The following is a 14,005-nucleotide window of genomic DNA, read 5'->3' on the forward strand; positions in this document are numbered from 1 at the left end:
TGTTTTAATTTGTAAGTAATTGTTTCATTGGCTGTATTTATCTTGTATTGCCTTTTTGTTATTTATTTCAGTGACTAGAGCTTTCAAAAATATGTTGATGGAAGTTACCTGGTATTTTTATTTAATGGAAAATATTTCATCTTTTACTATTAAGATGACTAAATTAACTCAGACAAATTACACTAAGAAAATATTCTTTTATTCTTTACAAAACTGAGTTTACTAAAGCTAGGAGGTGTTGAATTTTATCAAATAATGGTCAATGTTGGGTATCTTATCGGAATTTCTCCCCTTTGGCTTTACTATGGTAAGGATTTGTGACAGTTATCCTCTGAAATATTCTTACATTCTTGGGATAAAGACACCTTGGTTATTACATTTATTTTAAAAGATGACTGGAATTGACTTGTTCTCTCTTAGAATTCTTGGCTGTATCCTCCGAGTGAGGATTGGTCTGCTGTTCTTTCCTCATGGTACCACTCTTGATATCACGCTAGCCTGGCTAATAATTTTAGATTTTTCTTTTTTTAAAAAAATTATGTATTTAATTGGAGGCTAATTACAATATTGTAGTGGTTTTTGTCATACATTGACATGAATCAGCCATGGGTATACATGTGTCCCCATCCTGAGCCTCCCTCCCCATCCCATCCCTCAGGGTCATCCCAGTGCACCGGGCCCGAGCACCCTGTCCCATGCATCAAACCCAGACTGGCGATCTGTTTCACATATGGTAATATACGTTTCAATGCTATTCTCCCAAATCACCCCACCCTTGCCTTCTCCCACAGAGTCCAAAAGACTGTTCTTTACATCTGTGTCTCTTTTGCTATCTTGTATATAGATAGGGTCATCGTTACCATCTTTCTAAATTCCATATATATGCGTTAGTGTACTGTATTGGTGTTTTTCTTTCTGACTTACTTCACTCTGTATAATTGGCTCCAGTTTCATCCATCTCACCAGAACTGATTCAAATGTATTCTTTTTAACGGCTGAGTAATACCCCATTGTGTATATGTACCACAGCTTTCTTATCCATTCGTCTGCTGATGGACATCTAGGTTGCTACCTTGTCCTGGCTATGATAAACAGTGCTGCGATGAACTTTGGGGTACACGTGTCTTTCAGTTCTGGTTTCCTTGGTGTGTATGCCCAGCAGTGGGATTGCTGGGTCGTATGGCAGTTCTATTTCCAGTTTTCTAAGGAATCTCCACACTGTTCTCCATAGTGGCTGTACTAGTTTGCATTCCCACCAACAGTGTAAGAGGGTTCCCTTTTCTCCACACCCTCTCCAGCATTTATTGTTTGTAGACTTTTTGATAGCAGCCATTCTGACCAGCATGAGATGGTACCTCATTGTGGTTTTGATTTGCATTTCTCTCAATTTTAGTTTTTCAGCGCTATTCGGGATGACTGAACATAGTTAGTCAGTGGACAAGAAGCAGGTGGCTGGAGTGGTGGTTCTACTGCTTGGCCCTTTCCTCCAGGGATTATGTGAGGATCTGGACCAGACTTCCTCAAACAAGGTTCTTTATGTGAACCAGAAAATGATGAAGTTTTCGTCTGAAAACTGAATCCTTTTCCAGTTTTCTCAAAGTGGTACATAATCACCATCAGATGCACAGAAACTGGTTATATACAGTGGATACTGTATTAGTTCCCATTGCTGCTGTAACAAATTAGCACAAATTTAGCAGCTTAAAACAAGTATTATTCTCTTACGTAATCTGAAGGCCATAAGTCCAAAAACCAGTTTACTGGACTGAAAGTGAGGTGTCAGCAGGGATGGTTCCTTTTGGGGGTTCTGAGAGAAGAATCTGCCTTTTTTCAGCTTCTGTGGTTGCCTGTATTTCTTGGTTTATAGCTGTTCCTCCACCTTCAAAGTGCATCACTCCAGTCTCTGCCTCTCAATACAGTCAGGACTTCTCTTCTGCCACCCATCCTCTCTGCCCCCTCCTTACTAGGGTACTCATAATTACATTCAGCCCACCAGGATCATTTCCCCACCTCAAGATCCTTAATTTTAATCATATTTGCAAAGTTCCTTTTGCCATATTATTAGGCAACATTCACAGGTTCCTGAGATTAGAACCTTAGTATCTTCAGAGGCCATTATTCAGCCTATCACAGATAGCTGAAAGCCTGAGGGCTTAATTCTTTTCTAGACTTGTGTTGAAAAAGGCTGTCTGTACCATACGCTCATTAGAGTTGCAGATGGCACAAAAGTGACTGTGCCACGTGACTGACAGACGCTGAAAGTCTAATTCACAAGTGCATGATTTGGTAGCACTCTTGTGGCCTGCTTGTGAAAGGCTTCAAGTTGTCAGCTGAGGGACAGGCTATGACTGGGCTCGTATTAGAAACAACATCTAGAATGAAAACGGGGCTGGCTTTTCCAGGGCTGCTTGGATCCCGTCAGAAGCAAGCCCTGCTTCCTGTCCCCGCCAGAGCTGCACACTGGGAGAGCAGTCGGGACACTTGGTAAGGCCAAGCTGACGAAATAGCACAGACATATGGGAAAGTTAGAGATCCTGCAAGAAGGCGGGTCAGGACCCCAGTGAGGAGGAGGCCTTGCTTTTGTGCAGAGCTTTCCAGAAATGGATGTGCACAGTGGGGAACTTCCTATCTTCAGACAGCCCAGGTTTGGGGACTACCTGGTAGGGATATGTGGGGAGGGAATAGAGTGGGCACTGAAATTAAATTACTTAAGATTCCTTTCAAACTCTGAAGCCCCCATTTGACTACTGCAAATTTTAGTTGGAGAAACTGAGGTCCCAAGAGGAAGAGGTCACTTACCTAGATTTGTAAAGAGCAGAGCCAGATATTAATAATCATTTCTTTATCTTCAGATATTAATATTGATAACTCAGTTTTTAAAACCACATCCAATGAACTAAATTTAGAGGTAAATCTTAACACTGATTTTTTTTTTAATGCCCAAACTGTAGCTTCCAGGCAGAGAAACTACTTCTCACTAGCGCTGTGAGAGGTGAACGTCTAGTAAGAAGCTTCAGGTCCTACAGGCTTCCTCATTAGCGCAGGGGGGGAGCAGGGAGGCTGAGCGCATCTTTGCTGCTGTTGAGGCTGGTCAGGTGCTGCCTGGAGAGGAACGGAGTTCAGAGAATCAGCCCAAACTTCATGTGGAACACTTTTGATGGTTTTTGAACCTCTCAGACATTAAAAACGCTAGACACAAAGCTTATTTGAAAGAACATTTTCATATTGACTCAATACCAGAAACAAGCAGTTGCCAGAGGACCAGTGTTTCTAAAGTATGTAAGTCTTGAATGTTTTTAATGAACATAAGATCCTAGGGAACTAACACTGCATGTCACAATCTCTGAGCACTGCTCAATGTTCTTCTTAATCCTGTAGAATTTCTCCACATATTCGGAACGCCCTAGGAGCTCCACAAAATCTTCATCATGAGTGATTACCAGAAGCTGGAAGTTCCGCTGTTGTGAGCGGCTTTTTATTATCCTGAAACAATATAACATTTTATTACTAAAGAACATACATAACTCTCTCCTTTATTTGCAAAAGCCATTGAGAACCCTGTCAGACACAAAGTGTGTGCTGTGTGTGATGACCAGGCTTTTCCTGTGTTGTGTGAGTATCAGGGCCTCTGACAGCCCTGCAGGAAGTGGCAGGGGGGAGGGGTGGGGTGGATCCAGGCCTTCGGGCCAGCCGGGTAGCAGTCTCTCTCCTCTCCAGACAGTGGGGATGTGTGCCTGACTCTTCACTGAGGTCTAGTTTAAAGACGGGTGAGAATACATGATGAACTAGTTTTATTCTTAAAGCAGGTAGACATGTTTTATTACACTTTCCTTAATAATCTGTGCCACTCAACTTTAGGAGTCTGACTTATTCCTGGGGTTTTCTTGACCTGACATTAGTTTTCTCTGGAAGAAAACTATTCAAAAAGACTACAGGCAAGGGGAATAACACTGTGAGCCCCACTGCCTTCTTAGGAGCTGGGTCTACTTAGAATTCTGCCACCACCAGTCACTAGACGCATCACTGGTATGACACACAGGGGGCCCGAGTGGGTGTACTGAGAACATTTTTGCTTGTTATCTATATGCTGAGGTAACTAGTTATGAGTCTGAGACTTGAGACTTTTTCTTTTAACTAACCGCTTATTTACCCCTTGCCTGGAGCTGGATGCACTTAGGTTTCACAAGCACCAACCCATGCTTGTGGGTCACACGGGACTGCTGAGAGAGATGGCCGGAGACAGCTGGCTCTGGGGCCACTCAAGTCTCCCATCACAGGAAACGTTCTCTCTGCTAGGAAGTCTGTCTGGAGTGAAGAGCCCCCAGAAGAGCTTCTCCATCTCATGGAGACTTCCCGGCCTCTGCTGGCACCGTGCAGAAGCAAGGGCTCTCTACCCCTAGAGCTGGCACCACCCCACCGGTGAACTGTGATAGGCGTGTCTGCAGTCTGGATTCTACTTCACCACTAATACACTCTTTGAGTAAGAGCTGTCATTCCTCATAGACGCTGACACATGTGAGAAGCTGGGGAGAGTTTAAAACCCACTATTACCACCTAGAAATGCTTTAGTGGAGCACGCTAACTCCTGTCTAAGACACATGGGCCCCTCTGGTGGGTTTACAGGAAAACCAAACCAAGCCAGGAAACCCTCAATGTGAACACTCTTGGGGAGAGGTAGGATGTGTGTCTAGGGCATCTGTTCACCAGGTAGTTCTTTTTTTAAGCATCTGGAAAATTACTAGCAAGGTAAAGCCTAAGATCTGGTAGAACCAGTTCCCCAAGGAGGACACATCTACAGAGGATTCAATTTTCACCAGAGAATTCTCTTACTCTTCCTTTAAAAACAGTCATAACTTGGCCTCAAATTTGAGATACTTACTCAACCAGAGCATGTGCAAGAGATTCAATGTTTTCTCGGTCAAGATTTGTCGTTGGCTCGTCCAAAGCAAGGATGCCACAGTTTAAGCAGAATGTTTCAGCCAGGGCTAGGCGAATGATGAGTGAGGCTAATACCTGGAAAAAGGGGGCCAGAGCTCAGCACTGCACACGTTTCTCATTCACCTGAGGAAAACAGGCAGACTGGCACCAGGTCTTTTGAAGGGACAGGTGGGGCAGTGTCACAGGCTCACTGACCTTAGGTGCACCTCATTAAAATGCCAGGCCACACCTCATGTCAGCTGTAACAAAGCTTCCAATTAGAGACCTGCATCAGAAATGCAGTTAACACCTATCTAATGCTACTGACAATTTTAATAGTGGTATAAGATGAACAACCTTAAAAATTCATAATCTGGCTATTTTCCTGATGATGTTAGAAAACTTGGATATAACACACTTTCTAGAGCCTCACAGACACCTTTTCTCTTGGAGACACCTTTAAATCTCTCTGTTCTGTGGAACCAAAGTGGCACCATTGCTCTAATCCAAACTTAAATGTTTGTGTGTATGATTCTGAGAGGGAGGGAGAGGGAAACTATGAGTACAGAAGTATGGTTCTATTTAAGCTTGACTGTAGAAAATCCACACAACCAAAACTATGAGGAGCTTTTGTGGATAACAGAAACCTAACACTGAGACTGCCACTGAAGCCATCTGAGGGTCCAGGGTCACAGAATTAAGAGGGAAGGACTAGTTTAGGAAGTATACACTTCTTTGTGTGTGAGCTGTAATGTCCCCTCCACCCCCAGATTTGTGAGCAAAGGTGCATCAGTGAGTGAGTGAGTGATCTCAGGGCAGTTCAGAGCTTTTCTCTGGCGCGCAGGGCAGGCTGGCAGGTTGAAGACGCCAGGGCCATGGGCCAGCCCTCCTCTCCTGCCGCCACTAGCGCCCATCCAGAGTGGAGCAGGGCTGGAGCTCCTGGCCCACCTCTACAAAGCATCTGTCTGTGCTGTCACTCAACACCAAGGAAACACGAGCACTCATTTTTATAATTTATAGTAGCTACAGGAAATCTGCTTTTGTTCAGAAAGTATTTTTAATCCAAACAGACATGTTTCAAACTCAAGGGATATTGATTATAGATCACAAATTTGTCATTTTTGCAATCTGATTAAGATAATAATCTGCAGATGCCTTATAAATTGGTATCAGCTGTCTGGGTTGATGACAAAAATATATGCACAGTGTCTTTAAAAAATTGCAAACTTTTTAATGTGAATAACTCAGATGATGTGAGCATCCATTTACAGAATTATAAAATTTTGTTAAGAATCAGGGGTCCAGAGGTAATACTGATAATACTCTTCTAATCTGCAAAGGAGGAAGATAAAAAACCGGTAACATTTTGGGGACAAACCAGCGCACAGTGAAAGAACCCACCATTGTTCCCCAAGGATGCAGGTCCTATCTTCCCAACTTTTTGAAGTATCAGTCCTCTGTGCTCTGCACATCCAGCCTCGGCTTCCTCCCAGAGCTCCCTGCAGAGCTGGGTGGCCTGGCCCAGCACTGAGTCCCTGTGGCGGTGGGGCACAGGCACCTGTGGCTTTCACAGCCTTTGCCTCTGGTAAACCCTGCTTTCAGATGGTCCCCAGGCCCCAAGGCTAGACTGGGGAGTGGTGGTGGGGACTCAGTCCTATGGTGAGGCGGCCTTCTCTATCAGACTCAGTTACTGTAATGCCTCAGCTGGCTCAATCTAGGGTCTGGTTTGCTAATACTGTATGTCACCGATTCTAAAACATACCGTTCCTTATCCTTTGACTTCTCTGAAATCAAGATGCAGCTTAGAATTACTATTGAGTTTTTTCTTTCTTGGTAGCACATAAATTAGTGTGGGTCTATAACTGATGATCAAATAACCTTATTCTCATAAGGAATGCCATGAAACAATGAATGGCCTTCAGCTTTTTGCTCTACATTTACGCTATCCTGTGAGACTGCTTCAGGCCCTTCTTCTAAAAGCCTACGTTATACAATGTTGCAGGAAATGCTGGTTAGAATTGAGAGTGTAATGAGAGTGAGTGAGCCTGGCTCACTTCATGTGGCAGCAATGACGCTATAAGGAGCTTCCCACCATTCACGGGCACCTTGGCTGCTTCCTCTGTGCTGACGATCATTTCTCTGTCAATTTTCTGTGTACAGGTGGCCTTACGTTCATGAAGATACCTGCCTTTTGTCCGGCGCTGCAACGCCCTCTCATATCCAAGGCTGTGTCTCCCTTTAGCATCACCACTCGGTAGTTGTAATTCCTCCTTTTATCAGAAGCTGATACATTTTCATCGGCATCTGATCGAATTTCTATGTACTCAATATCTGATACAGAAAGAAGAAGATTGTAGGAACCTATACTCTGCAGCCTTTTGTCATTTGCAAACCTTATCAAAGAGCGTTATAAGCAACATGTGAGGCTGAGATTCCCAGGGGAAACACTGGGTGGTTTGGAAACTTTTCCCTGGTTATGAGGATTCCTGGCCAGAAGCAACCAGATACCCAACCAACCCTTGCTCTCAGCTGTGCCCTTTTCTTAGTTCCCCTATTAAGAATTTCCTCCTAATGGTTTTCTTCTTATCTCATTTCAGCTTATCCCTATCTGCACTTCAACAGAACCTATTATGTCATCAGCTAAATATAATCTGTACCATAGCCAAATTTGTAAGTCCTGTCAGGCTTTGGAATAGAAAACTTTGCATTTTTTCTTTCTACAAGATATTGTCAAGATAAGAATTCTTAGAAAATCTGAAAGATGTTCAGAAAGGGATCTAGAGGTAATACTGACATGATGAGAGGTCATATGAAGCAAGAGCTTGACACAGGGCTTTAGAAAGAGCATTCATGTTACACCATGTTAATTACCTTGTCCACGATAGGTACTTCGCCAAAGGTCACGAATAATTTTGTTGATTTCTTCCATTTTCATACTGTGAAATTTCATTATTGCTCTGGAAAAAGAATCCACTGGTAAAGATAACATAATATTTAACTGGAATGGGTTGCCCATTTCCTCCTCCAGGGGATCTTCCCAACCCAGGGATCGAACCTGGGTCTTCTGCATTGAGGGCAGATTCTTTACCATCTGAGCCACCAGGGAAGACCAATATATTTAACAGTATATATTAAAAAATATACAAAATGTTTAATAATATATAGAGTAAGTAACATCATAACAGTGAGATAACTTCCCCCATATTAATAATAAAAGTAGAATATAGTAAGAGCTAGAAAAAATAAATAGAACCAAAACCTTACTATTGGCTAGTACTGCAAACTGTCAGGCATATATAATTCCAGCACTCCAGGGTCCTTATCCTTCTCCACTTTCACTCTCTAGATCAAACCCTGGTCTCCTGCATTACAGGCAAATTCTTAACCATCTGAGTCACCAGGGAAGCTCCATGGTAAGACAAACATTCCCTTAAATGCTTAAGTACTGGGAAAACTTCTGAAAAGAGTTTTTTATGAGACTTTTCCTTAGGTTTAACAGAAGTGCTGTTTCTACTGATACCAACTGGTTATATAGGAAGCTCTGCTAAACGGATGACAGTGAGTTAAAGAGGGGATAGAAGGTGTACAGGGTCCCTTAATCCATGGGAAAATAGGTGAATCTCTGGAACTGCTGCCTTTTTTTTCCTCTTCTATTTTATTACAGTTTACCGAAGTCAACCTCTGAAGCTGCTTTTGTCTCTGAGATCTGTGAGCTTTTTACCAACCAGAAGTGCTGGTTCAGAGAGGAGGATATAGAGGCTTAAGCTGACCTGAACTTCAAAATGTTATTTTCCCTTCCTAGTTAAAGATTCAGAAATCCTAACTCCAAATATGTGCATTAACTTTTGTGCACCCCTCTACCCCCCACAACACTCTTGAAATACTAGTAGTTTTGAAATACGAAAAAGAAAAGAAATGTCTGTAAAAACAAAAGTAGCCTGTCAAAATCTAACATCGTTTTTACTATAGTCACCTTTCGCCAAAAAGCCCTTAGGTTCTTTGGAAGTGGGTTTATGAATTAATAAATGTTGCAACAGTCACAAAAAGGCAAACATCACTGCCATCACCATACAAAGGATGTGAGGCGGACACACTCCCATTTGCAAGTCTCTTATCTGATATATACAAAAAAAGAAACTGAACGTAATGCTCCTGCCTCTGCAGAATCATTTCATGATCTTCTGGTTTACCAGCAAAAGAGAAAGAAATGACTCAACATAAATACATTTTAAATATCAGATGAAGGATTTTTAAGTATAAACCCTGGAAAAAAACCATATTCTGCCTGTTGATGAGAATGCAACAAGTCTCTATTTTCTACTTTTATATATTTACCTCAGATTTTATACTTCTTTCAAAAGGACAGAGAGACAACTTCTAAGTATTTGTTTAAAACCAAAAAACCTCAGAGAATGTTCTTGAGGTGAATCATGTGATCCTTAGCTTTATACATTATGATCTTGATTCTTCAAATGACTTTTAAAAAATGTCATCTTTCCATTCAAGTTAAAAATCGTCCATAATTAGCATAACTAAGCACTCTCAATGTGGAGAACAAGCTCCAGGTGGGGCGCACATGTCCAAGATGCATGCGTATAGTCTACACCATGGCTCCCTGGGACATCGGAGGTGGTGCATCCTCACCCATGTGTGGGTCTGCTGACAGAAAAAACTAGTCCTTACACTCGCCCAGGAGTGTGGCAGGCAGCACTGATGTCAGCAATTGCCAGACCATTCACTGTGTATCTTGCATGCATGCTCAGTCGCTCACTCATGGCTGACTCTGGCTCCATGGACTGTACGTAGCTCGCTAGGCTCCTGTGTCTGTGGGATTCACGAGGCATGGATACTGGAGTGGGTTGCCATTTCCTACTCCAGGGGCTCTTCCCAACTCAGGGATCGAACCAGTGTCTCCTGCATTGACAGGTGGATTCTTTTACCACTGAGCCACATGGGAATCCCACTTTGTATCTTCTCTCTCTGCTAATATGGAGTTTATAGCCCCACTATGCAGTGATTACAGTAACTACATGGGTTCAATCCCTGGTCAGGGAATTAAGATCCCACAAGCCAGGCGACACAGCCAAAATGAAAAAAAGAATGGAAAGGTATCCCTATGTTCATGATTGGAAGAATTAATTATGTTAAGATGTTAATACTTCTCAAAGCCATGTATGTAATACAATGCAATTCTTATCAAAATTCCGATGGTATTTTTAATAGAAATAGAAAACACTCTTGAAACTTACATGGAACTACAAAAGACCCCAAATAGCCAAACAAACCTGAGAAAAGAACAATGCAATGGTATTGTATTTCCTGATTCTAAGTTATACTAAAGCTATAATAATTAAAACAGTATTGTACTACCATAGACAATTAATCTATGACAAAGGAGGCAAGAATATACAATGGAGAAAAGAGTCTCTTCAATAAGTGGTGCTGGGAAAGATGGACACCTACATGTAAAAGAATGGAATCAGAACATTTTCTAACACCACACACAAAAGTAAACTCGAAACGGGTTAAAGACCTAAAGACAAGACTACACTGTATAATTATAATTCCTAGAGGAAAAACACAGGCAAAACACACTTTAAAATAAATTGCACAGTATCCTTTTGGATCCATATCCTAGAGTAATGAAAATTAAAAACAAACAAAAGGGACCTAATTAAAAACCTTTTGCAGAGCAAAGGAAATGATAAAATGAAAAGACAACCCACAGAATGGGAGAAAATCTTTGCAAAAGCAGCAACCAACAAGGAATTAATCTCCAAAATATACCAACAGCTTACACAGCTCAAAAAACCCCAAAAAAGACAACCCATCAATAAATGGGCAGAAGATCTAAATAGACATTTCTGAAAAGATATACAGATAATCAAAACACACATGAAAAGATCCTCAACATCTCAAAGAAATGCAAATCAAAACTACAATAAGGTATCACCTCAAACCAGTCAGAATGGCCATCATCAGAAAGTCTGCAAACAATAAGTGCAGGAGAGTGTGCAGAGAAAAGCAAACTCTCCTGTGCTGTTGGTGGGGTGTGAAGCGGTGCGACCATTATGGAGAAGAGATGAAACTTCCTTTAAGAGCTAAAAATAGAACTATCATATGATCCAGCATTCCCACTCCTGGGCATGTGTCCAGGGAAAAACAAAACTGGAAAAGATACACGCACCCTGATGTTCACTGCACACTGCATAACAGCCAAGACACAGAAACAACCTAAACGTCCATCAAGAGATGAAGATGTGGTGCATGAATATAATGGAACGTTACTCAGTCATTAAAAGAACGGAATGATGCCATCTGCAGCAACGTGGATGACCTAGAGATGTTCATGCTAAGGTGAAACAAGCCAAAGACAAAGACAAAGATCGTAAGATATTGTTTATATGTGGAATCTGAATTAAAGAAAAGATTAAAATAAACTTATTTAAAAGACAGAAATAGACCCACAGACACAGAAAACACTTATAGTTACCAAAGGGAAGAAGGGAGGAGAGGGATAAATTAGGAGGTTGGGATGAACATATACACACTACTGTAAATAAAACAGATAACCAATAAGGACCTACTGTATTGGCACAGGGAATTATACTCAATATTTTGTAATAACCTATAAGGAATAAGAATCTGTAAAATAATATATACAGATATATGTGTAACTGAATCACTGTGCTGTTCATCTGAAACAAACATGACATTGTAAATCAACTATATTGATACTTCAATATAAAAAGAGACTTCAAAAAAAACTAGTATGGCACTGGCATAAAAAGACAAATACATCAACAGAACATAATCGACAGCCCAGAAATTAACCCAGACACATACAGTAAACTAATATTTGACAAGGGAACCAAAAACTCTCAATGGAGAAAAGACAGTCTCTTCAGTATGGTGTTGGGAAAACGGGATACTCACATGTAAAAGAATGAAACTGGATCCCTATTTTAATCACTCATAAAATGAACTCTAAATGAATCAAAGGCTTAAATGTAAAACCTGAAAGTATGAAACTCCCAGAAGAAAGTTCTTGACATGGGTCTTGGTAATGATTTTTGGAAATCATAGCTAAAGCACAAACAATAACACCAAAGTGGGGGTCTACATTAAACTAAAAGAAGTTTCTGCACAAGAAACAAACAACAAAGTGAAAAGACAACCTATGGGGTGGGAAAAATATTTGAAAGCCATGTATTTGATAAGGAGTTAATATCCAAAATATATAAAGAACTCATACAACCTGGGGAAAAAAAAAAAAAAACTCAACTTAAAAATGGACAAAGGACCTTAACAGACATTTTCCCAAAGAACATATACGAATGGCTAAAAGGTCCATGAAAAAGATGCTAACAGTCATTAGGGAAATGCAGATTAAAACCACAATGAAAGAACCCCTCATACCTCTTAGAACATCCATCACCAACAAAACGTAACGAATGATGGCTTGGATGTGGAGAAAAGAAAACCCTTGTGCACCGCTGGTAGGACACACTGTGAACTCTATAGCCACCGCGGGAAACAGTATAGAGCCCTAAAAAAATTAAAACCAGAAGCAACGTATAATCTAGTAATTCCACTTTGGGGAATATATCCAAAGGAAAGGAAAACACTAACTTGAAAAGCTATCTGCACCCCCTCCCCCATTCACAGCAGCACAGTTCACAACAGCTAAGAGACAGAGACAACCTATGCCCATCATGGAATGAACAGATAGAGAAGGTGTGAGATATATATCTCTATACGCATATGTATATCTCAGTATATCAAATCTATACACACACATACATTTATACATATAATGGAACATTATTCAGCCATAAAAAACAAAGAAGTCCTACCATTTGGAATGATGTTGGATGGACCCTGAAGGCATGTTAAAAGAAGTCAGTCAGAAAAAGACAAATACTGTAAGATCTCACTTACATGTGGAATTTAATTTCCACTTATAAATATGTACTGCTGCTGCTGCTGCTAAGTCGCTTCAGTTGTGTCCGACTCTGTGTGACCCCGTGGACTGCAGCCTACCAGGCTCCTCCGTCCATGGGATTTGCCAGGCAAGAGTACTAGGTATGTAATATACAATATGTTAACTATACTTAACACTGCTGTATGACAAAAGACAGCTAGGAGAGTAGATCCTAAGAGTTCTCATCACAACATTTTCTTTTCCTTTTTATCTACATGAGATGATGGATGTTAACCAAACCTACTTTAGTAATCTTCATAACATGTGTACATCAAACCACTATGCCATACACCTTAAACATATACAGTGCTGTATGTTAACTATTTCTCAATAAAACAAAACAGAAGCTGGGGAGAAAACGGAGATTTAATCAAATTAGTAATGTGCTCAAGATCAGAGAAAAATGGGATATTAACAGCCCTTGAATATAATCAAAATTATTTGAACAGGCAGTCAAAATGCCATCTTTCAAGCCATCAGGCTCAGATAGTTTTACAAGTGAATGTTTTCATATCTTCAAGGTACACCTAGTTCTGAAGCATGTAAATACTACATAGCAAGGAGAAACATAAGTAAGAAAAAAAAGGATAGGCTTATTTTGCTTACAAATACAGATACAAACATTCTAAATAATACCAAATTTAGGGCTGAGCATATTAAAAACAGTGTATTACAACCAAATAGTGTTTATCTCAAGAACCCAAGAATGGTACAACAGAAAATTAAGATAATTCACTTCATTAAAAGATTACAAGAAAATATTATTTAAACAGATGTCAGAAAGTATAATACTGAGTTTTGATAAAAACTAAATACAGAGAAACAGAAAAATTTCTTAATTAGACAAGATGACTATCGGATAGCCACAGCAAACATCAAACTTACTGTTAAAATATACAGAAGTGTTCCTCTTAAAGCTAAGAGCAAGAGAAAGAGAACTTTTATTACTGCTACTCTAAAATAATGTCCTGGAGATCCCTAACAACTGAACAAGACGATAAAGAGAAATGAAGACTAAATGAGAGGGACAAAAAAGAACTTGCTATTGTTTCTGCAGATGATATAACTATATACTCAGAAAACCTAAGAAGTCAACTGACAACT

The 14,005-nt window shown here is 40.5% G+C and overlaps 1 protein-coding gene and 1 long non-coding RNA gene across 5 annotated transcripts in view; one reads left to right on the forward strand and one right to left on the reverse strand.

Moving 5' to 3' along the window:
* Window positions 1–3,202: 3,202 nt before the first annotated feature.
* Window positions 3,203–14,005, reverse strand: part of RAD50 (RAD50 double strand break repair protein) — a 258,372-nt gene continuing 247,569 nt past the window's right edge. For all 4 annotated transcript variants that reach the window (XM_042250243.1, XM_042250244.1, XM_004008637.5 and 1 more), the window contains 4 exons: window positions 7,789–7,874; window positions 7,106–7,248; window positions 4,880–5,013; window positions 3,203–3,483 (listed from right to left, as the gene is read on the reverse strand). In XM_042250243.1, coding sequence (XP_042106177.1) covers window positions 3,297–3,483; window positions 4,880–5,013; window positions 7,106–7,248; window positions 7,789–7,874 — 550 coding nt within the window. In that variant the 3' untranslated portion in view covers window positions 3,203–3,296. The remainder of the gene's footprint in view (window positions 3,484–4,879; window positions 5,014–7,105; window positions 7,249–7,788; window positions 7,875–14,005) is intronic.
* Window positions 7,868–9,470, forward strand: LOC114114849 (uncharacterized). The gene is made up of 2 exons (XR_009600659.1): window positions 7,868–8,475; window positions 8,582–9,470. It is a non-coding gene; the product is annotated as an uncharacterized LOC114114849 (long non-coding RNA).

This window comes from Ovis aries, chromosome 5 (assembly GCF_016772045.2).
Source record: "Ovis aries strain OAR_USU_Benz2616 breed Rambouillet chromosome 5, ARS-UI_Ramb_v3.0, whole genome shotgun sequence".
In the NCBI taxonomy this organism is placed as follows: domain Eukaryota; kingdom Metazoa; phylum Chordata; class Mammalia; order Artiodactyla; family Bovidae; genus Ovis; species Ovis aries.